Below are 25,519 nucleotides of genomic sequence, written 5' to 3'. Positions count from 1 at the left end.
GTCAAAAGCCCTGGTACTTTTATGGTTGTCTCTTTGTCCCATGCCCAGTTCTCATCACGATAAATGTCTGCATGGTTTCGAGGATATAGGATGGCCTCAAAACATGTGCAAATGTGGCTATACAACGTTTGAAAGACGTCAAAGCACACATGCCTCTCAACCCATCTAGTCTTGCAAAATCCCCAAAGACGAGTTCTTTTCGTATCAGTGCAAAACGCTTTCAGAACTCTCTCTAAAAACCTTTGGTGAATTATCAAAGAAAAGAAAAACTTGGTTGATGTTGTCCATCATGTTTCTGATTGGAGGGAGTTTGCATGAAGCCGCAATACTCAGATTCAGAACATGGCTGTTGCAATGCGTGTACAAAGCCGTAGGTGCCAATGTTTTAACATGAGCCTGAACGCCAACTCGACATGAAGACATGCAGGATGCACCATCATAGCTTTGTCCTCGACACTTGGTGATATCAATGCCTTGGTCTTTCAGTGACTTTAAGATAGCCTCTGCAATATGCTGACCTGTTGTTCTTTCTAAATGTACATAATCAAAGAATGTCTCTTTGATAGTCATTGTATTTTGATCAACATATCTCAGGCAAAGACCAAGAACCTCAACATTGGAAAACGTATCTGTGACTTCATCTGCAATCACAGAAAACACAGCCCCTTCTTTTTGAAGCTGAGTGACCAACTCTGAGCGAATGTGGTCACCAACTACTTCAATGATTTCATTTTGAACTGTTTTGCTGGTATATTGGGTGTTTCTTCTGCCAAACTCTAAATGATGACGTAGTTTGTCATCTCTATCTGCCAGTAGATTTAATATGGCCAGAAAGTTTCCCTTGTTTGGCTGTTCTGATGTCCTGTGATCTCTGTGCCCCCCTCAGAGACAAACCTTGTCTGCCACAGAGTATCACTGTGTCAACTATTTGTTTCAGAATGTGGCAGTTCAAGTCGTACATCTCCTTATTCTGTTGAGATATCCGATATGGTAACGACTTTTCAGGTTCTTTGTAAATGCGTAGGAAGTCCAACGCCGCAAGAACAGCTTGTTTGTGAAAAAAAGGTATTCTGGTGAGTCTCAAATGCACCATTTTTCCCAGTTGCCTTAGACAAATTTGTGAAAGGATACTTTACTAAAGACCCTGCGCACTTTCGCTCATCACCCAGGTTCGGAAACAGAACACACATTTTACATAAGCCTCCACCTGCTGCTGGACTGTACACTAGCCAACTGTACTTATTCAACCAGCTGTGCTGGAATACAAGACCTGTTACTCGTTTCTGTTGTGGTCGAGCTCTTGTTTGTGAAACAAACCCATCATATTCTGAAGTGGGATGAAAGTCACACCAAGCGATTTGGTGTAAGGGCAAACCAGCCACCTGACTAGCTGAAAACTCTAGGGTATGCGCCAAATATTGGGAATGATTATTGTCGTGAAGAGATATGGCACTGCTGTCCCATTGAAATCAATGTTATAGACTGTTGTATTCAGAAATTACAGTTAACTGTTGAGATGGATTGGCGGTTTTTAAGACTTTCTTTTCATAATCATCTTAGTGTGAGATATCGATCATTGGTCCACCACAAACTTTGGAAAGGGCGGGGGGTGCACCCCCGTTTTCATGAGAGTTTCAATGGTCATTTAATAACTTTCAGGACAAAAGGGGGGGGTGCGAACCCCTGCACCCCCCCTCTGGATCCGCCTATGCCCCCGCCGTGATATCGCTGAAATATTGCATAATTCGGGGTAAAACTATACTTACTCACTATTTATATCTGGGAGATTTTGGGTGAGGCGTTACACTTCAAACAAACAAAACAAAAACACACAAGCGGCGCCTCCTCCTCATAAAATATATGCCCTGTCCCCGGAGAAGAATCAGGGACCTTGATAAACAAGTAATTCGAAGGTGTGTCGGCGGCTCCACAAGTGTTCATGACAGCCTCTCTCTTCACATCGTGACTTTACTTATAATGAAGGCTTGTCAAACAGCCGATTCAGGCCGGTCATAAACAGCATCTTTATATTTCTCCTTATAAAGCCATCTGACGTCGATCGTTATGTCTGATCGTGCTTAACAAGGTTTAGCTTACCCATTACAGTGTTGACATAATTGTGTAAGGGGAAAACGTCGCAAGAAAAGAAAGATTGATGAGATTTAATAAACCAAGAGTGGGCTCAGACATGTGGAATATCTACCGTATCAGTTACGGGGTACGTAGATTGGAGCATGCTGTCTCTAAGATCTAATAGGGCAAAAATAACTTTTAATAGCATCCATATGCCAATATATTTTGCAAAATATCAGGAAAGTACACGACATTTACTTGCGAGGTTAAACATAGGAAAGACGATTGACGTCAGAGAAAGGCAAAAATTGATAAGACCATGAAACAAGATGTTACCAATGACATTTGCAACTTTTATCAGTACACAGATATTATTTGACTTGCAAAACTGTTCCAAATTCGGAGAAAGGGTCAATCATTGTATGTGGAATTAGGGTTGCCGTATGTCACATTTGCTGGGACTCGTGAGGACGGGTGAGGTTATAAATTGATGAATCCAACGTGTTTGTGGTTGGGTTCCCTCACGTAACAATCCTAACGACATTTTATGGATCATTGATAACCTTTCATATATATTACCATTTGTAGTGCTAGATTCCAAATGTTATGAAACAACAATAATCAACATTTTGTGTGGTCACAAATATCTTCTCTTGTGAACGCTACGGCCCATGAAGATCTGGGTTAGAATTGGTCTTCAGCAATCCACGCTTGTAAGAGGCGAATAACGGGATCTTGGAGTCAGGCTCGCTGACTTGGTTAACACATGCCATCTTTTTCCAGTTGCGTAGTTCGATTCTTATGCTGTTGACTACAGACTTAAATCAGTAACACTAAAATGAGTAAGTGAGTTTAGTTTTACGCCGCACTCAGCAATATTCCAGCTATATTGCGGCGGTCGCCTCTTACGACAAGCCTGGGTTACTGAATCACAATCTCCCCAGACATGAAGGTGATAGAATATTGCTCAAAGCGCAGTATACCCCACTCACCAGAACAAACGCAGTGCCACTTTCCCAAAACGTGACCAGGTGACCATTCAGGATCGTTGAGCGTTTTGCTCGCCAGAACTGAGACACGGACAGTCACCTACCGGACGTCATCTACAAGTATACATTGTATCTAAGAATTCCTGGGAAGGACATCATCACCCACAGCAACATCGCTTGAGATTACGACGCGCCTCGGGCATAAGAGCATACTTCACGGGATAGTGGAGCAGAAACATGGTTAGAAAGAATAGAGTGGCGCCGCTGGCAACATGCAAAGGGATGTCTTTACTGTTGACTTGTTTTGCCTACTTGACCGACATGTAACTGGATGCTGGCACCAGGTGCAGTTCCAGAGATTGACTCTTTGGCGCCGTTGGTCTTAACAGACGAGCAACAGAAACTATACCTGTCAGCTGATTTTTGAGAACTTGGTAGTCTTGTCATTGATATTGTGAGTACCGACCTACGACAAATCATCACGTCTCAACACCATAAAGTCTCCTACAACAAACATACGTTACATTACATGAGACTAGGAATTCCCACGGAGAACAGACCGCCTCCCTGGTGTACTGGTTAGAGCGTCCGCCCGGAGAGCGGAAGGTCGCGGGTTCGATCCCCGACAACGTCATACCAAAAGACGTTAAAATATAGTACTTGTTGGTCCTTGCCTGGCGCTCGGTATTAATGGGTACAACAAGGGCTGGTCGGCTCGGAGTCAGTATAATGTGTCTGAGTGGGGTATTCATGCTTCACTGCGGCATGGTATTTCAGTGGGCTAGAACTATAAAACCTGGGCTAGTCTGGGCTAGTTCAAGCAGCCGCACATACACATACACACGCATGCAGGTCGTCATATGAGCCAAATATTCTCAAGCACGACGTTAAACCCAATTTCACATCACCTCACCCACGGAGAACAAAAGTCTAACACTGAATCAAAGTTTGTAGTACGTACATTGTTCTAGCTATAGATAAATATTGTTACTTGCAAATGACCGTATTACAATATGAACCCGTGAAGGTCCAGGTTAGAATATTGATCTCCAGCAACCCATGCTTGTCGTAAGAGGCGACTAACGGGATGGGTGGTCAGGCTCGCTGACTTGGCTGACACATGTCATCGGTTCCCAATTGCGTAGATCGATGCTCGATCCAGATCACTGGATTGTTTGGTCCGGACTCGATTATTTACAGACCTGGAAGCTGGAATATAGCAGAGTGCGGCGTAAAACTTAACTCACTCACTCACTATTACAATACGGATAAATGGTTTATTGCGAAGACAGTTAACTGTGCTGAAAGTATCCAATACATTTCTATTATTTGATTTTGCAGTATTATTCATTAACACAAATGATTTTATGCTTTGAAAAATTAACCTCTATCGAAACAAACTCCGAGATCAATTAGAAGAGAGAACAAGGAGAACAACGTTTAACTATTGTCTGTAGGTGAAAACCCGCAGAGTATCGGCAAATGGAGAATAGTCTCAGAGAAGACGACGAAGACACCACCAAGCGCACTAATATGGCCAAGTTGTGTCGAATAATTGTTACCATCGTTAAATTATTTTTTCTGTCGCAGAAAAAGTATTTAGCATCTATAAAAGGGATTATACAACACGAATCTATCTTTCAACTTACAACACAAAGCGTGTCCTCAAAACATTGTAGTCGATGAAGGTTTGTAGTTATCGGACATTAATCCAGGATAAAAAGGTTTAGTACGGTGGAAGCAGCGGGGTTTAAGAGCGTATGTTCGATTCTTCGGATTAATGTTCAGAGCTAATTATTAATGTCCACTCCATGACCTTTAAGGAATATTGCCCAAACTATTAAAGAACACTCCGTCACTCGTTCCTTCAGATTAGTCTTCATTCTAGTACAAGTCACTCTCGTTAAACACTGTTCTTGAGGACCGATTCCATACCTCGTAACATTATAGAACATGCCAGGTGGTCTTTATAATCGGCGTCGAGGCATTTACATTTTCTTTAGACTCTGAAGTGAACATATTTGACACATTTTTAAATTATGTTAATATAATATAATAATAAGGAAGCCAGAGACTGTCTTCATTTTCAGAAACTGAAACTATGGTAAGCTAGACTTGCCACACATTCCAGACTTCCATGGGGTGCATGGGGTATACATGTATTTGTTTCAGGGTCTGTATGACGAACCCTCATACAGGGTTCGAAAACGAACGATGTACGGACAGTTCCCTTTGGAAAGTAATAATATGTTCAGTACACATTCAGTCGTGTCCGGGAGCAATGGAATCCATATCGATGAACGTTTGTGTTTTGTGCTGTTGTTCAGGGAACTCCCGACAGGAGGAAGGCAATGAAATCTATCGTCTCTGTCTAAAATACCCCGTGAAGATTCGGGCAAGAATTGGTGTTCAAAACCCATGCCTGTCGTATGAGGCAACTAACGGGATCGGGTGGTCAGGCTCGCTGACTTGGTTGACACATGTCATTGTGTCCATATATTGTAGATCGATCTTTATAGCTGGAAAACTGCTGAGTACCGCGTTAAACTACAAACAAACACATGTTGATCAAAACATTCTTCACATTTCATATCTATATATTGTCCAGCCAGAGTCTGCTAAAGGTCTACCCATGAAGATCCGGGTTAGAATTGACCTTCCATAACCCATGCCTGTCGTAAACGGGGACTAACGGGATCAGGTGGTCAGGCTCGCTGACTTGGTTGACACATGTCATTGGTTCCCAATTGCGTAGATCAATGGATTGTCTGGTCCAGACTTGATTATTTACAGACCACCGCCATATAGGTGGAATATTGCTGAGTGCGGCGAAACACTCACTCACTCACTGCTAAAGGTCAAAGAAAACACCTGAGTATGAGATTGAGAATTCTATTCTGGAAACCTAAAGAAAACCTGTCGAAAACGATTTCGATTCGGAAGTTTCATGGATTATTACTGTCGTCATTCATATATAATTTGGTATATACAGAAAAAAGAATATATCAAAGAGAGTACCAGTTATCCTGGCACTATCAGGCAGATTAGGCTTATTATCAGCTCAGGGCCAAAGTCCCCTTTTCAGTCAATCCAGAATGGGCCTTCCCCCAGGGGGCGATGCCAAACCAAAGCCACGTTTTAGAGAATCAGGAGATTCTCCAACGTTTCTGCCTTCTACTTTACCCAGAAGGACTGATCCTGGTAGCAAACCAGGGCACTCTTCCAGTCTCAGTCAAGAGATTGAAAGCTTCCAAAGCTAAGGCACCACGAACAGTAGGGACTCAGCGTCGTACGTGGGATGCGAGCGTGACATTTCGTAGGCGAGGTCCGCATATTTGCTGTTTCTCATGAATCTTGTCAATCACATTATTGTCAAAGGGGACATAAAATTCAATGATATACATGATCTAACTTGAATTACCAAAGGTCAGCATAGATGCGTCTGAGAATGTGTACGGGACTATTCTGGAGAATGTTACGATTATCATATTCCATGGCGCCCTTGTATATTCTGGGTCGTACCATGGAAGCGAAGACGACGAGGTGTTTACCTCTTCTTCTACTACTACTACTACTACTACTACTACTACTACTACTACTACTACTACTACTACTACTACTACTACTACTACTACTACTACTACTACTACTCAAAGACCATTCTTCATCATGCATACACACTGTGTTTTGTACTACTACTACTACTACTACCGTTACTACTACTACTACTACCGCTACTACTACTACTACTACTACTCAAAGGCCATTCTTCATCATGCATAGGACACACACTGTGATTTATACTACTACTACTACCGCTACTACTACTACTACTACTACTACTACTCAAAGACCATTCTTCATTATACATACACACACTGTTTTGTACTACTACTACTACTACTACTACCGCTACTACTACTACTACCGCTACTACTACTACTACCGCTACTACTACTACTACTACAACTACTACAACTACTACTACTACTACTACTACCCAAAGACCATTCCTCATTGTGCGTACACATACTGTGGTTTGTGCCAACGCTTGGCACCCACTAACAACAGCTGATAAGGTGTTAATGTTTCCATAAACCACGACAGAGATATAAAAACAGGAATATAAACTGATGCCGAAGTTGACTGAGAACTACATATTGATTCTAACAGAGGCAACTGGGTCAGCAAGAATTATTTCAATAACATGAAGAATTCTTCACCATTAAGATCCTGATTAACCAAAAAGGCAAAAACCGTCATTATTTCGGGAACGGCTTTTGCGTACTGTCAAAGAAGATAGCGAAATGACAAGCGCAGTTTGTGTCTCATCGTATTACATCCGGGGACTTATCTCAGACGTCAACGATCATGTTTCTGGAAAGTGTAGACAATTGGAATACGCGGAACAAGAGTCCAGAGGAAAATTGAAGTCTCTGAATAAAAAAAGTGACGAGGAAAACATTTTGTGCCCGTAGCCATCATGACTGGTTGTCAGTGATGACTTTAGGTTGTTCAACGGGGCGGAGTGGAGAGAGCATTATTTGTTGGATGGAGGCGCAATCACCTCTAACCTTTCAATCAGGCTGAATTTGTCTCTACAATATACACTTGGATTATTCAAAATGAACTTTCAGCCAGTGACACTTAGTCTCTTTCGGCAATTCCAAATGACCAATGAACATAGCTGTAGCAAATTAAGAGCCACGTGACCATGTGGGTAATCCGAAATAAATTGTCCCGCTTTACCATTCGTAACTAATCGCTTCTTTCCGTGACCTACAAGAAGACTCGTACCTGTATGGTACACCATTATTGCCAAGAATCGTGGCAAACCAATCAAATCGCGCGTAGTAAAATGTGAAATGAGTCAAATAGTTTCTTTGTAATTATCGATTTTCATTATTATTTCCGTGATTATAGAATTATCTTGTTCCAGATATTTGTTAACGACATACGAAACTTACTTCCGTGCTGTATCATATATTTCTAGGATTAGCCATGTTTGGAAAGTCAGAACTATCTTTCTTTGGAAATAGTGCTAGACTATTTTCCTCTCCGAGCCTGTTAGCGCTTAGACAAGGCCCAGTTGTGAACATGGCCATGAGAGCGGTAGGAGTCGATATCCGACTTGCCGGAATGACACGAGTAGTTACGAATGCCGCTTTACTTTAGAGTAAATGCGGAAGTCGAGTTTTCTATAAATTTCTAATTTAAACACATTCTGTGTTTTAACGGATCAAAAACGTTAATTAACTGATACATTTTCAATTCAAAACAATTTTACACGTAATAGAGCACACTTGTACTAGTTCAGTGCATAATTTCTAATTGCAGAATCGAAAATCCAAAATGATTCCATTTCAGTAGCACCCACTATAGCTTTTCCTGTAATTTAGCGAATTGCCGATTGGTTTCCCAGAATAGATTGAAGAGGTGGTGCCATCAGTACAGGGATGGGTGAATTTCTTTGAAGGGGTGGGATTCACATGACTTTTGCCTTCCCCCCCAAAAAAAAACTTGTAAATTGCAAAAAACTAAATAAATAAAAACATAAACAAAAACAAAACTCCAAACAAAACAAAACGAAAAAACACACACCAAAAACAAAAACAAACAACAACAAAAAACAATAAGCGAGGGCTAGGGGGATATGTCATTTTTGATGACTCGTTACCATCCGCCATAAAATAGAGGCAGTATATAGAACCATGTTTCCTCCGTCCGTCACTAGTACTTCATTTCCAGGCATGGTTAGACATAACAAAGACCTATTATATGGAATATCATATACTAGAAATGAGAGTACCATATTTCCGATGCGAGCAGCGATCTCTAATAGACGGAGGTATAGTAATCGTGATGCTCTTGAAATCAGCTTCACCCCCGAATAATCTCATGTCCTTCTCACTAAATTTTTTTAATTTACCCAGATGCCTCCAAAGTTGCCTTTTTAAAGGCTTATTTTTTGTCCTGTTGAGTTCTGAATCCAGCTCTCCAAGGCAGAACTTAGCTTTCTGGAGAGCTGTTGTTCGCGGTGAAACAATTTGAAAAGAAAATATAAATGTAACTTACATGATTGGAGGGACAGAATGTAGTTCATACATGTGATCGGTACAAGTTAATACAAGTCTTTTTGATCTCTAGGCACTAAGGTCTGTTTAAAGCAAAGCGGGTGGGGTGGCGACGAATAGAACTTGGTATTAGGGTAGGGACGTAGAAGCGAATGTGTTTGCATATAAACATGAACACACAGAACTAACAGGTATTTGCTTATATATATGTGTACAAGTACTTATTGAATGTATTAATTATATGAACGTGGACACCGAGGGTAATATGCGAATGTGTGACTTTGTTTTTAAAGAGGGCAGGAATATAAAAGTGTTGGTATATGAATGTACTATTGAATGTATTAGTATATGAACGTGTACACCGAGGAATTATGAGAATGTGTGACTGTTGTTTAAGGAATAAGGAATATAAAGGGAATGTTGGTATATGAACAACGTGAGCTGCTGGTATATCGATGATCGTTGAATTATGTGGAAATAGCCAGCGAATTCCACTGGAGGCAACTATGATAGAAATAAAAGAGGCCTGTCAAATCAAGATGTCGGGGAAATGAGTAAGCGTCAGGAAGGTAACAATGGCCACTCAGACAAATTGCAACGAATGTTTGTGAATATTTGTTTGCATAGGCCTGACCCCGCACAGTACTGTTCCTGCCCTGCGACTGATTTTAACCACCTGACCATTTTACTGTCTGGTGCATGCGGGTTGTGAACCAAATTACCCCAGACGTGATTGTCTTAAACCCTTAAACATATTCTGGCATATACTCTTTTCTTCCTGTCTCAAATTCATTTTGATGCTACTCCATGTACTACCTTTTCTCTGAGGGAGGCGGTGAGGTACCCTAGTGGTCTAAGCGTTCGCTCGTCACGCTGAAGACCTGGGTTCGATTCCCCACATGGGTACAATGTGTGAAGCCCATTGCGCAATTGTCCCCCGCCGTGATGTGCTGGAATGCGCAGCTAAAAGCGGCGTAAACTATGCTCTCTCACTCTTTTCTCACTGAGGCACATATCCTTAAGGCGATCTTTTATTTGCCTCTTTTTTCTGTTTAACGGTGGCCAGGGGACTTTTCACTTGATATTCTGGGGCGCAGGTGTTTCGCATTGAGCAAGACGTTACAAAAAGTGTAACTAAATAATAAAGAAAGCTTTTCTGGGTATCATAAATTTAAATTGGTTGTGCGAACAAATACCTTTCAAAAACAAACTTTATTTTTAACCAAATGGACCGAAATAGAAATCTCAACTTGACAATAGCCCTTGTGTTAGGGTATTTATAAGGCAGAAACAAATGCCCATGTACTCGCTTGATTTCTCGACAAATTCAGCAGTTGCGGAAGTAGAAGGAAAAACCGTGATATTTGGACAGTAAACGCCAAGGTGGCTTACCATTTGTAGAAACAACGACGAAATAGCTCCAAGATCGACGTTTGTTACAACAACAAATGGCACTCCAATGTTTACTGGAACGTATCAGTTGATGATGTGTGCGATACTTCACGATGTTCCAGTGGATGCCAATTAATTCCATCGTGCCCTATTCATATCACTTGCTTCTTTATACCCTCCTACATTTTGGTGTCTTTATAACTCAACCTCTAACGTCAAATTAACCTTACCTGAGATGCTCTATGTAATGTTACAGGAAGTTATTACTTTATGCCCTCCTACATTTGGTGTCTTTATAACTCAACCTCTAACGTCACCCAACCTTACCTGGTCTCTATGTAATATTACAGGAAGTTATTACTTTATACCCTCCTACATTTGGGTGTCTATAACTCAACCTCTAACGTCACCCAACCTTACCTGGTCTCTATGTAATACTACAGGAAGTTATTACTTTATACCAGGTACCACACGACCAAAGATGTATTTAAGCAGCCGACGTGAAAGTGATGCATAGGTCTGCCGAAATGCCAACAGGCGAAGGCGACCTCAAAAGCACCTAACTGAAGAAGAAGAAGAAGTAATGTTCTTTGCAGTACAAATTCTACAAGCTCTGCTAATCTTGTAGGAAACAGTTTTAGCGACTTTCAAGAAAACGAAAATAGGCAGTACAGAAATGTCACAGTCAGCATCTTCTCCGACGCATGTACTTGTAATTAACAGTGAAACCTTTTCTATGACGCTTGCCAATATCCTTATTTGTAAACTCGCTTGAGAGACTGACAATATTGTCTTTGACTTTCCAACACCTCAAGGGATTACGTTAAGACACTTCGTTATATTGACGTTCAGCCGCCGATGCTCCCGACTCGTGGACAATGATTTCCTCAGAAATGCAATATTACTGCCTGTTCAATAAAATGCCAATTACATTGCAAGAGTGTTGCCTGGGCGGCTGGACTCCTGCTTATACCAAATAGATGCATTTTTGATGGGAAAAAACCTGAAACGCTACGTTTGGGAGCACCGTTTGCATTAATGTATCAACCGGGATTGTACCTTCACAGTTTAGTGATATTACTATTAATATTAAAGATGTACGAGTGGAACCAGCAATAGTAAAAGTGAAATCTGTGGTAAAAGTGAGTGAGTGAGTTTAGTTTTACGCCGCAGTCAGCAATATGCCAGCTATATGGCGGCGGTCTGTAAATAATCGAGTCTGGACCAGACAATCCAGTGATCAACATCATGAACTTCGATCTACGCAATTGGTATACGATGACGCGTCAACCAAGTCAGCGAGTCTGACCACCCGATCCCGTTAGTCGCCTCTTGCGACAAGCATAGGTTGCTGAAGATCAGTTCTAACCCGGATCTTCACGGGCGATGGTAAAGGTGAAACCAGTGATAGTATAAATGAAATCTGTGAAAGTACCGGTTTCTGTAATACCAGTCAGGTCTGTGATGGTAAAAGTGAAACCAGTGATAGTAAAAATCAAATCTGTGAAAGTACCAGTTTCTGTGATACCAGTCAGGTCTGTTACGGTAAAAGTGAAACCAGTGGTAGTATAAATGAAATCTGTGAAAGTACCGGTTTCTGTACTACTAGTCAGGTCTGTGATGCTAAAAGTGAATCAAGCGACAGTAAAAGTGAAATCTGTGAAAGTACCGGTTTCCGTGATACTAGTCGGATCTGTGATGGTAAAAGTGAAATCTGTGAAAGTACCGGTTTCCGTGATACCAGTCAGGTCTGTGATGGTAATAGTGAAACCAGTGATATCAAAAATGAATTCTGTGAAAGCATCCGTCCCTGTGATACCAGTCAGGTCTGTGACGGTAAAAGTGAAACCAGTGATATCAAAAATGAATTCTGTGAAAGCATCCGTTCCTGTGATACCAGTCAGGTCTGTAATGGTAAAAGTGAAACCAGTGATAGTAAAAGTGAAATCTGTGAAAATATCGGTTTCTGTGATACTAGTCAGGTCTATGATAGTCATAGTGAAACCAGTGAAAGTAGAAGTGAAATATGTGAAAGTACCTTTTGGAATTTATGAAAGCCTGTGTGATATGTGATAGTCCTAATGGAATTACTGATAATATTAGTGATAGTACTAGTGTAATCGGTGATACTGCCAGTGGAATCTGTGATAGTACTAGTGCAATGTTTGACAATACGAGTGCAACATACGATAGCACCATTGAAACAAATGAAAGGAGAAATGAAATCGTTCATAGTACACATGCGGTATGTTATAGCCGTGCAGTCAAAGGCTCGCCAGTGGAAACTGTGTGTGCGTTATGGGGTGGCTCACGGCAGAAGACAACTACACTGATGAACTAGTTTACACGCAATCACACACACACGTACACACATACATACACATACACACGGTTGTCTCCCATTAGTTACATGTGCCATTAGTTTGAAACTTCCAATTGTTACACAGTCAGATCAGAACAATACCCACGGCCTTAATAGACTCTTCCATAATGATGAGCTGAAGGATTAGCACACAATTCAACTCCCTTAATACAATGCAAAGTTCTTTACATGTTATTCCAATCAATGCGAGATTATGTCTTTCATTAGCTTTAGATACAAATTACATACAATACAAAACTCTTTACATGTTTTCATGAACATCAATACTTCCACGCAAGTCGAGATTGTCTCTTTCCTGAGTTTTACAAACAATTTTAATTGAGTTAACTCATTAATACTGATTAATGGAAGTTTGCTATAAATGTTTGCGAAATTGTCTTACACCTTTAACCATGGCCGGCTGAAAAAAATACAACGAGTAGAGTATGTGACATCGCAGCGAGGTACCTCTTTGACGGTTTCCTGTATAACAAGCTAAGCCTAGGACACGACAGACTTGTCAACACTGGAGATGCATTGTTCAGACCTGCAAGGGAAAATGCCAGTGGGGGATTTAGTAAGGAATGTTTCCGATCACAATCACCCTCCAGAAGAAGTCTCTCAGGCCAGGCTTATGAGCAATCTTAGAAAAAACCCTACAACCAGGCGATTGCAGAGATAGATCAAGAGCAAGTTCCCCTGATGCCGTCATTTCACAGAAGTTCCCTTTACCGTCATCGTAGAAAGACCATCCCGATCCTGCCTCAAACTCTCGGTGATGTACACCTGCCTGATGAGTGGACAACGACTTCAGATGGCCAACCCTTCCTGATCATCAGTGATGGTCATGACATCTGGGCCTTTTCCACATCAGAGATGCTGCAATCCCGCCAGTCAGCAGAGACGATCTACATGTACGGAACGTTCACTTCTTGCCCTGAGCTTTGGGGTCAGGTACATTATAAGTTGTTCACTGGTCACGAGGGGGGCATGGGTTGATGTACCCTCGATGTTTGTTTATGTTCCCCAAGCCCGAAGGAGGGGAACATAAACAAACATCGAGGGCACATCAATCCATGAACCGGAGGGACTCAATGAACAACGTATTATCTTACCGAACACCTTAACGTTAATTTTGAATTGTTTGAAGCATGGGTACAAATCTTTTTGTAGCCATCGCTAGATTTTGCTGACAAGAAAAACAGATTTAGAGTTATCTCTCTTCCATCAATTTGCATTCGCAAAACATCGGTAATTTCCGTACATCATACGTGATTCAATGTTATTCGAGATAAAGAATTACTACCACGAAGTACCAAATGAGTTGCCATTGACAGCGGGGTACATTAAAATGTTACTCGTTTGTAAGCAGGATACATTGAAAATAATAGAAGAGCGCTCATCCAATCAGAAAGCGACATTTATGTGTGAGGTAAGATAAATGTTTTAAACACATTTATTCCAAACAATGTACATATGATCCAAAATAAATTGAGTGACAGTAATCTGGTACTAAATTGTTTACCATTTTAAAAAAAAGGAGTTAATTTATGAAGATGTCTTCTTTCTTCTGATGACGTAAATCTTTTCCCAGGTATATATAGTCCATGCTCGAAGAAGTAACAGTACCTATGCCCTGGTATACGCCCTGCTTCGAGATCGACAGACGACAACGTACAGAAGGTTCTTCAGTCTGCTGAAAAGTCACGTCCATGAGAAGCTTCACAGAGACCTTGCGCCATCTACAGTTCAAACAGACTTGCTGGGGAAGCAGGAATTTTCTCCTGCAGAGATCAATGGATGCTATTTTCATTTCACACAAGCCATCTGGCGCAAGACGCAAGACCTAGGACAAGCTAGACAGCATAAGGATGACCCCAATGTTCAACAATGGATCCGGCGTGCTGCAAGCTTACCGTTCCTTCCCCAAGAGTTGGTGCAGGACACGTGGCTTGAATCCACGAATTCTTCCCTTGACGTGAACCGTGCTGAGGACTTCAATGATTATATGGTTGTGAACTGGATGGCCGATGATGCCAGATGTCCTCTCCAACTGTGGAACCATCACCAAACATGGGGCCCCCGCACGAACAACAACCGTGAGGGCTTTCACAACAGACTCAACCGATCCTTGCCTCATAACCACCCGAACATACACAGATTTATTGCCGTTATTCGGAAGAGAGATCGAGTCAAACTTGTACAGATTGACTTTGGGGCAGCTCCACCTTCACAGAAACGGGTCTACAGTAGGAGCTGGAGAACCGGATCCAGAAGATTGAAAGACCAACTCCGGCAGAGAGAGCCAAGTAACCGCTAGAATTCCTTGATGCCATCGGACACTTGATTAAGCTCGGCAACCTCATTTTCAGATTCTGTGACTTTAGCTCTTATTCTTTAGTGCTTTGTCTTATTCCATAATTCTATTAATGGATTTCTATTACTGTGGGTACAGATTCATTTGACATATGATAAGGTAATTAACACACTGATTATGTATACTTTGTTAACACATTTGGGACTTCAGAAGAAAATAGAATTACACTACAATCTTGTTACATCTACCTTGTTAACGTTATCAGACATTACGAAACATTGGCAGTTACAATTGGTGACACATTGCACTCCACAGATTGAACCCAACTACACACCTTCAGCTAAATGCAACACTGTGGCACAAACATCAAATGTTTGGGGAATACTTCCCAGTCAATATGCGACACAACCATAGTGTTTAAACTTCATTCAGTCAAACTCCCAGAAAAAGGAAATTGTTACGTATGCGTGTGTTTCTGTCTGTACAAACATATCGTAATCCTAAACGTAGAAAACTGTGAAAACATGTTTTAAAAATTAGTCAGAACTTTGGTTTGTACTTTTGTGACCGTAAACAAATTGTTACCACCGGTGGGGTAGATTACGCTCACCTTTGCGCGAACACCTGGTATCATCACATAGTGATCCATAAACACATGCTCTGTCATTGTATCGCATAGTGACAGTCACTGGATTGTCTGGATCAGACCCGATTTGTTTACAAAGAACATACAGCTGTAATACTGCTGAAAAATATCTGCTCATGATATAGTCACAGTTGTACAATCGACTCAGCTTTTGGTAGAGATTTCATATGAATGTTGAATGGGTTTTGTCGCTTCTATTACCATGCGGTCCATACAGCTTTAATGTATGGGCAAGACTTTTGTTGAAAGAATATGAAATGTTAGAAATAATTTCTCTGAGAAAATGCAAGGCACCGTTGAACACCCAATGTAATTACTCGAGATATGATGGACCTCATAAAATATTTTTCATAAAGACTGTGTGAACTTCTCTTGGGAGAATTAGGTTCACTGGAAAGCGGGACATGGATATGCAATCTTTAATCCATAACGTATTACAGCTGGCAATAAAATGGACAACAATCTCGTTTTATTCAGAAAAAACCCCATCTTGCACCCAATTACTCAAGCAGAGTGAACATCTCTGTCATACATTAACAATAGATAGAGAGCTGCAGGCCAGATTAACACTGTCTGGATACATTTGTATCAGATCCGGTAGGGCACAGAGGTGATGGGAACTTGCAGGAATCTGAAATCTTTGCTGCCATTGCCAGACTTAAACGCATAGGATCAGCATCTGTATAGTCTGCAGAATGTCAGTGTGGTACAAGTGCCAATTGGGTTGCTAAGTATGATTATGTGGCATGTCAAATCAACCTCCAGGAACGAGTCCTCCTTTTGAAATTGACCAATGGGAAGATGAACATATTCTATTTTTCATCCCTACTGCTTTGAGCTAACCTTCTTTGCATGAAACACGTAGGGATTTCCTTGCACGGCAGCAGATGATTCTCACTATATGTTGCACACAAAGAAAGGGTATGTATGAGTTTGGTTTTACGCCGCTGTTAGCAATATTCCAGCAATATCAATGCGAGGGACACCAGATGTGCCCATGTTGGGAATCGAACCCGGGTTTTCAGCGTGACGAGCGAACGCCTGAACCTTTAGGCTACCTCATCTCCCCACACAAAGAGAGCGGACGTCACAGTTATAACAATGTTTATATACTGCTACTGCTGATTTCAACTATCACTATGTCTGTTCTTGTGATGTTACGACTTTACGTGTCACATATACTGTAATCTTCATAGTATGGAGGAAATATTGAATGTGTATTTAACTTGGCTGGTAGGGTGCTGACTTGACTGACTGTCCAACCTCTAAATATACCACTAAAGGAAGTTACCATGTGGCTCGCTTGGTAAGTTTGAGATTACTCAAGAGATTCTGGAGATGATGCGCTTGTCGTGTCTCATCTGATTATTTGATGACTCACTTGGCTTTTCATTGATGACAATGTTCTGGACATGACTAACTCGACTCTTGGGATGGTTCATTCTCAAGGACAAGAGAGAGGCTCACTTGACTTTCTGAGTCAATGCGACAAGAACTGTTGTAAAGTCATTTTCGCTCTGAGGATTGCTTCGTGAGGGTCACATACCAAATGTCATCGGTTCCTGAGAGTGCAGCAAAGAGGGACACTAATGACGCTGTGATGAAAGCAGTTTTTCTATCAATAAACGTCAACTCTTCACTCTCAGAACTAGTGTTATCTCAAACCCATGCAACTATCACACCTTTCATGTCACAAGTAAGGATAAGATGTATATATGATCAACTTCATTATTTACAAAGAGGAGCGGTGTTTAGGTGTGGAATCTAACAACGTTATCAAGCAATTTATCTCACCGAAACCTTATTGTAAATAGAGAAGTTGTTCATCCATATATCGATCTTATCCTTACGTAGTACTCCAACTTCAAGGGGCTGTGGTTAAAGCGTCCGCTCGTCATGCCGAACACTCAGGATCGATTCTCCCATGGGTACAATGTATGAAGCCCATTTCTGGTGTCCCCTGCCCTGATATTGTTGGAATATTGCTAAAACGGCGTACAACCATATTCACTCACCTACTCCAATTTCTAGTAGCCTCTCAAAGAAGTTAGTTCATGTCACTCTTTGCTCTCTCGACCTAGCCCTGGTTCTGAAGTTGTCTTGATCTCTCCTGGACAGCCACAAGATCTGTCCACCGCTGCTAAAGTTCATTCTTTACTCCGCCACACTGCAGCATGCTTGGACATCCCCATAGGGAAACAGCGAGTATCTGATACGTCACCTCGGGTGCACGTTTGGAGGTAACTGGTCTCTGTAAAAGGTGATCCTGGTGATCTATATCCCACTTTGGTATGGCCTTGTCTCATTGGTATGACTTCATATCCACAAGATGTACTTAAGTAAAATAGAAATTTTGAGTTTGGGGAATAGACTTCAAAAACGAAAGAAGTGATCGAAATTACGAAAATATAATCGAAGTAACGAAAAAATACACTGATAATTAAAATAACACCAAATTTCGATTAAGGAATATGTTTTATCATCCAAAACTGTGTTCCACAGGAGATATTACTTGTGTGAGATCAAACGATATCTCCCAGGAGATATCGCTTTGACAGCAGATTTTGTACAATGCCCTAACAATGCTATGACGCCATGAACTTGATGACGTCACAATGCTATGACATCGCTGCACTGCAAGCCTTCATGGCCGTACCGTGTTCAGAGATATACATTTTTATTGAAAACTAAAGAAGAGTGATTTTTTATGAAAAATAGAATTCAACCCTCGTGTCTTCTGCTATCAAATATATCAACACTCGTTGATAAAAGTGAAAATATCCCCAGTAAACCTCGGATATTTGTAACTTTATCAACTCGTGGTGATAAATTTGATACCAAAAGACACTCGGGCGAGATTCTCTATATGCCACCAAAGGTCACCATAAGGATTTTGTAGTTAAGTAATAAATGTAATAGGCTAAAAGATCTTAAATGGCTACCTCCGCATTCACCTCGAATTTCGGTTTTCGAATTACATAACAGTATCCCGAATGTAATGCTCACCACATTTCAAACATGTAAAACAAACATGCAAGTTGTATCTATATATCTGTATGTGAGTATACGCTGCTAGTTTGTGTTTATTAATTTGAAATTATGTGTGTTTGTTGTGGATAGATGGATGAGTGGATGCGTTAGAAACACCCTTTCGCACATGATATGACCTTGTTTTTTCTCAATGTTTCAATGGTGGTCACTCAAACGTGTTCATTTTAACCCCATACAAAGTCGTCACTGATACATGTATTTCACTCATAAATGCCTCTATAGCCCTAGAGAGCATCGTGCTGGACAGGATACTCAAAACCTTAAGAAGCAGATGTTGGTCAGTGTGAATGTTGTGGGATGCAGCCACAAATCAACGTCCCTTTGAATATTCCATCAACATATGTTTGGATTTGCGAAACAGAAGAAACCGTAACATTGTTAGGTTTTAAATGAAGGTCAAGTAGCCAATAATCTGTACCATACAGAACTTGCTTCAAGTGAGGTCAACACTGTTTAACCTATATAACTGACCAGGTGAATAGGGCTTGAGATGAAGCTTAAGATGATGATTAGATCAAGGGCTGCAGATGGGTGGACTATGGTTCTAGTTTCTGTTTTTATGGTTCAATATAGCTGGACATTTCTCCACCTAAGAGCTCAATAAAACATATTCATCTTCCCATTGTAGGTTTGAGGGCACAACATACGTCCTTGGACATACAGATTAATAGGTAGACGTGGTGGTGGGGTAGCCTAGTGGTTAAAGCGTTCGCTCGGCACGCCGAAGACCCATGTTCAATTCCCCACATGGATACAATGTGTGAAGCCCATTTCTAGTGTCGGCCGCCGTGATATTTCTGGAGTATTGCTGAAAGCGGCGTAAACCCAAACTCACTCACTTACAGATATATATTGATTCAATTGAGTAGCCTTCTGTCTGCCCTCCTAGATGTAAAGTAGAGTGCAAACATCAGTTACTTCAATGGACAATACTTCCAGACAAAATTGCATTGGACACCAGTCCCCCTTGTCGTCAAAGAAAGCAGCCCTACCGTGTGAAGCTGAAGTAACAAAGCAAGGGAGTTATAATGTAGTTTACACATCGCCAGCCCTGACTTCATGACGGACATTACTCGGTGATTTATGCTGTGAACAAACCATCCAGCATTTCCCTTGACAATACTTACATAAGAATACAAGCGTTATTGTTGACTCTTTATAATGCTGGTTAGTGTAGAATTGGCTTTAGCGCTTGACTGCACATGTGAAGATACTGCTCATCCTCATCACAGAAGTGGACCCAATTGCGTGGGTGAGAGTAATGGGATTCCGTTGTAACGCAGGCAGGGTATTATGTGGAAAATGAAACTGCAAGCGATGGATCAAGACCAATGATATCGATTCGCAATAGAAACAATCCTGTTTTGGTTCTGTGATTTTGAGCGTTATATTTTTTAATTGATATTTTCGTTTTATTCAGCGACTTGAATCTGGGATACAATTGCGTGGTGGTTCGTGATTGATGCAATAAACCAGCGGAAATTGCTGTCTGGACTCTTCATTACACTATCACAGTTAAAGATTCAATATTCTCAGGAGCAAATTTCCAAAGGTATAGAACCAAAAATTGAAATAGACTAGCTGGAACAAAGAATGATTTGTCCTGGAGAACTTTGACTGAATTTACGTTCCTCGTGGGAATCAATGACGAAACCTCCAAAGCTATTTTGAAAATAATTGTAAACAAAATAAGAAATCATCTCACATTCTTGATTCGTTGAAAGCAGAGTTAACGATTAGGGCCAAAGAGAAAGAAAGTGGGTCATGAAAAGAAATTCATTAAAAAAATTATTCAAAGCTGGTGAAAAACAATTTTACAGGTAGCTAAATGGAACCAAAGACACTTATGAAAAATGAGTCACCTTCGATTGCAGTGAATGGTTACACCCGCAAATGAAACCTAGGAAACCTTTGACAGAGCAGTACAATATTGATGTACATAACAAAATAGGGTCATGTGTTTCATTACGCCCGAATGCAAGAAAAGAGTAATTAAGAAATCCAAATCTAATAAGACCTGATGGTATTCGAACCCGGTTTGGGAAACTGTTCCCACTTTTTAACTCTCTTGAATACAGGGGATGTTCTTCCTTGGTTGTGCAAAGGTCGAGCTATCAAAGAACATCTCTCCAAAAGGAAGGTGTTATGACTGTTCACATGTTTTATGGCTGAATACACGTAGATGCACATACAGTTTCCCCTTTAATTTCCCCCTCTCTGTTACAGGCCTGTTTACAGCCTCAGACGCATCAAATCCAACTAACCTGATCTTTTCCTTCATAAACCAATTAAATAACTTATATCGTTTTCTGACCCTTTTGACAGAAATGTTATTGGCAGGATTCATGAAAAACATGAAAAAAAACTATCTAACTATATCACGTTGTCACAACGTTATTCTGTGGACTCCAACTTACGTTGTCAGACGTTGTGACGTGACGTTGTGATATGTCATTCTCACGTCATCAGTTATTTGAGTCTGGAGTATTTTACGTTATCTTAACGTTCATTTAACGTTAATAGTTGAATTGTTTCCCAGTAGTGAACAGTACATAAGAAACAAAGCAGAAATTCACATCAATGTGTATTCGTTATTCGTTGGTCCTGTGTTTCTGAAGCTGTAGCTGAATAGTGAAGGAATCTGAAGTGAAAAGACCCGTGAAGATCCGGGGTAGAATTGATCTTTAGTAACCCATGCTTGTCTTAAGAGGCGACTAACGGGTTCGGGTGGTCAGGCTAACTGACTTGGTTGATACATGTCATTGCTTCCCAATTGCGCAGATCGATGCTCATGCTGTTGCTCACTGGATTGTCTGGTCCAGACTCGATTATTTACAGACCGCCGCCATACAGCTGGAATATTGCTGAGTGTGACATAAAACTAAACTCACTCACTGAAGTGAAACGTTGTACAGAAAACTCTATCGTGACACCAAGGTATTGTGCAATAGTCGATACACAACGTTTTGACAACGTATATATGTTGTAATGTTGTTGTACTGTTATAAAATGACGTAATACTATCGTTGTGAATACGTTGTGTCATGACGTTACCAATCTACAACCTTGCCACAACGTTGCGAAAACGTTGTGTCATGACGTTACCAATCTACAACCTTGCCACAACTTTGCGAAAATGTGGTGTGTTAGCTGGGTGTGCGGACCTCACGTACGAACTGTCACACTTACAACCCAAGTACCAAGTTGTCCAGCATTGTTCCGATTATTTGACTGACTTGGGGAATGTAAGAGTAGCGGTAGTCTGTCTCACAGTCCCTGAACCACATTAATTTCCCTACTGCCAAGCCCTCTCTGCAGTGCTAAAGCCATAAATAAAGCAAGTCTAGATTTCCTCAGGTTCTGAATCTCTGATCTCCCTAGGGCTCCTTTTCAATATAAATGGGCTTGTTTGTTACTATCAAAATTATACATATTCAGAGACTAAGCATGAGTCTAGAGTAGCGGGTTTGCTGTCAGGATCACGGACCTACCTGACACTCAGATGGCTGCAGTGTGGTGGAGTCCACATATTCTCCGGAAGGTTCCACTAGACAGCGCTTTCTGTGAGAAGTCATATTCGCTATCTGGCCTGTGTTTAAAGGGGCAATGGACCAGAGCTGGTGACAAGCCCTGACTGTGCCAGGATCACCCGAACCCTCTTTGCTGCATTCATTTATCTTAATCTGTAAAAATATAATCTATTCAGAGCATAATGATAATGTTCATGTGGTTTTTCCTTTTAATGACGTGCATACTGGCAACTGTTATTGCATGTAAGACCTGGTGAATCACTACCGTTGTGCAATAATTACCAGTGCCTTGAGCCACAAAAGCATATTATATACTTAGTAGTAGCGCAGTGATGTTATTTCATTTGTGCAATGGACTCAGCAAAATGACCAACCCTTTACACGTACATAATGTACTTATTCCATTATCACAATAATAGCGGCCTTGGGTGTGATGTATAAATCAATCTTGAAACTTTTAAAGCATATGTAATTAGTCAAAATGTCAATTATCAATAAAATACAACATAAAATGTACCAGAGCCATTAATAATTATCCCTGCACGTAACCAGACTCTGGGAAAGCCAGTGATGCATATCTCTGTTGTAGGATATATTTCGTCAAATTGGTGAAACGTAGTACGGATATCGTATTGACAAACCTTGAAAGAAAGTCTCAGACTATCAAATCTCAGACTATCAAGGCAAGTCCTTCATAAAACCAATTAAAATATTTTATATCGTTGAATTTGAACTCGTATGCTGTCGGATATCGTATTTGAAAACCTTGAAACAAAGTCGGGCGGATCCTCGAACACAAACATGCGCGGCGGACGCAACTCTGCATCGCTAATTGCGGCGCCTGTAGTGCACTGGTCATCTATCCCCAAGATTGTGTGGTAAAATAAAGGGAAACCAGAAGCATATTACAAACAAACATAATATATCATTTTCAGTTGATAAAACGCCAACAGGGAAGACACATTTGGTCCGTCGATATGGATTTCAATGAGCGAAAAAAATGGCATAAATGGATATTCAACAGCCTAACGCCCAACCCCCAAGGTGTCCCCGAAAGCTACAGATCAACCCCTGATTCTCAAAGCCGTTTTTCATTGCTTCAGAGCTTGCTGTAACCTAATTGACGATGGACGTCTAACCGTTATTGTCTCGTGTATTGTGTCCTGACAGCTTACAAGTCTTTGTCCCTCATATGACCTCATCTCATCTTATTGTATTGACTCATTTCCGCTTTTACACCTTTCTACTGTTACCGGTCGTATAATTTGATCAATATATTTATATTATTTATAGATCAGAGTAATAAACAGTATCACTTCCCTTCTCAGTTCAATTTGAGGGAGTATTTTGATATCAATGAGTGAACTTCTCGTAAGCGACTCACTGAATGCTTCACTACTGTCCATCGTCTGATTGTCAGATGCCCAAAGTTCCTGGACAGAAAATCTCGATTGTTATATTTATTTGAAAGGGTGGTTTCGGTTTCTGAATCCTGACTGTGGCATATGTAAAATAACCCTTGGGAAATGGACTTTTGCTGTGGAATGCTTGTCGGTAAGGTAAGAACATGTTTTAATGTTTAGTTTGCACACCAAGCGATATTCCAGCTATATGGCGGCGACCTGTATCTAATCCAGTCTGGACCAGACAATCCAGCGGATCAACAACAGCAACTGAAATGATGATGACGTGTGTGCCCCAAGTCAATTCGACACCTGACCACCCGATCCATTTAGTCAATACTTACGACATTTACGGGTTGCTGAAGATCTATTCTTATCCTGGTCTCAACGGGCGTTAGAGGCATGATTTAAACTGGACAGATTTATTTTCAGATAAAGTTTTTACAAAGTAGAGTTGTTGTTCACAGATTACAACACGCCAAAGAATTACTCTTTGAATGGACCCTGTCATATATGTATTGGGAATGTCTCTCGTTCATGCGTGTAATGACGTGCAATTTGTGGATAATCATGATCTAGTATATTTCAGGCATGATTCTGGTAATACTCCTTGCGGTTATGATTTAAAAGTGAAATTTTCATGCTGTATAGGATTTTGGTCCTCAGCTGGTACATATACAGAGATTACAATCTTACAAATCACATGGAATAATAACCGTAATGTCTAAAGCTCTTTATTGTTAGTTATGATATGTTTTTTCGATTGTGATACATTTGATGAAGTCGGTACAAAGAGTTCCTGCCGTCAAGTACGCCAGTCATTGTGTGACCTGAACACTTGTGACATTCATCTTTGTGCAGAGGGTTTTGTTATTGGGACAGTTGCTTTAAAAGATCAAAGTGTGTGGACGAGCTATGGTAGCGTGCTTCTTCGAATTCAATTAAATGACAACGACAGCCCAAAGAGATCGAAGTGTTAATTCATTACGTCAAATGGATGAAGGTGTTTTTGGCTATGAAACGTAGTGCAATAAAAATGTCATGACTGAGGTGACATGTCGTTACATCGTGGAAAAAAGCACCTCTCTCTTCAAACCTGGAATGAAGAATATAATTAATTGACTGACCCAAACCCACGAGGATGTGGAAAGATGGCAGGATAAACAAGGACGGAGTATGTTCGTTGTTCGGGATCTGGGGCAGCCTTAAGGTATAATTTACAATCTAAACAGATTAGGCGTGAGAATGGACAACTTGCTTTGCCTGAAGCAGCAGCAGAAATAAACACAAAGATCCCGCCAGCCGCAAGTTCGTATAGTTTCTGCTGCAAAGCAGAGATTAAAATAAGTTAATGGGACGCGACCCTTTATGTGAAGCATAGAGATTGAACACATTGGAAGCTGAAGACCCTCCCTGACATTTTGCAGTCTACAAGAACCACACCCAACTGTTATAAAGAGTAGAGAATTAAGTAGTGAATTGGATAGGGTCATGTTCAAGATTGTGCACTTTTTATCGCGAAGAGCTACTATCATTCCGGGTTAGGCAAGAGGAATTGTCATCCAGCATGTTTTTTTTACATTTTGATGATGATGATGATGATGATGACCGTGGTATTAAATGGAAATAATGATAATTTGTCGATATGTTTGACGGTGGTGGTGGTGGTGTGGTGGTGTGGG

The 25,519-nt window shown here is 40.8% G+C and overlaps 1 protein-coding gene and 1 long non-coding RNA gene across 2 annotated transcripts in view; one reads left to right on the top strand and one right to left on the bottom strand.

The window, feature by feature from the left end:
• Window positions 1-2,761: 2,761 nt before the first annotated feature.
• Window positions 2,762-21,739, bottom strand: LOC124284429. The gene is made up of 3 exons (XR_006900548.1): window positions 21,710-21,739; window positions 21,028-21,031; window positions 2,762-2,884 (listed from the first exon to the last, which is right to left on the bottom strand). It is a non-coding gene; the product is annotated as an uncharacterized LOC124284429 (long non-coding RNA).
• A 3,665-nt stretch (window positions 21,740-25,404) lies between these two features.
• LOC124284466 (poly(A) polymerase gamma-like) overlaps window positions 25,405-25,519 on the top strand; it is an 11,147-nt gene continuing 11,032 nt past the window's right edge. The window contains exon 1 of the mRNA XM_046720549.1: window positions 25,405-25,450. Coding sequence (XP_046576505.1) covers window positions 25,405-25,450 — 46 coding nt within the window. The remainder of the gene's footprint in view (window positions 25,451-25,519) is intronic.

Source organism: Haliotis rubra, unplaced genomic scaffold (assembly GCF_003918875.1).
Source record: "Haliotis rubra isolate DU_JTF1 unplaced genomic scaffold, ASM391887v1 Scf337, whole genome shotgun sequence".
NCBI lineage: Eukaryota > Metazoa > Mollusca > Gastropoda > Lepetellida > Haliotidae > Haliotis > Haliotis rubra.
The sequence above is the reverse complement of the archived record's forward strand: the minus strand, read 5'-3'. Positions and strand labels throughout refer to the sequence as shown.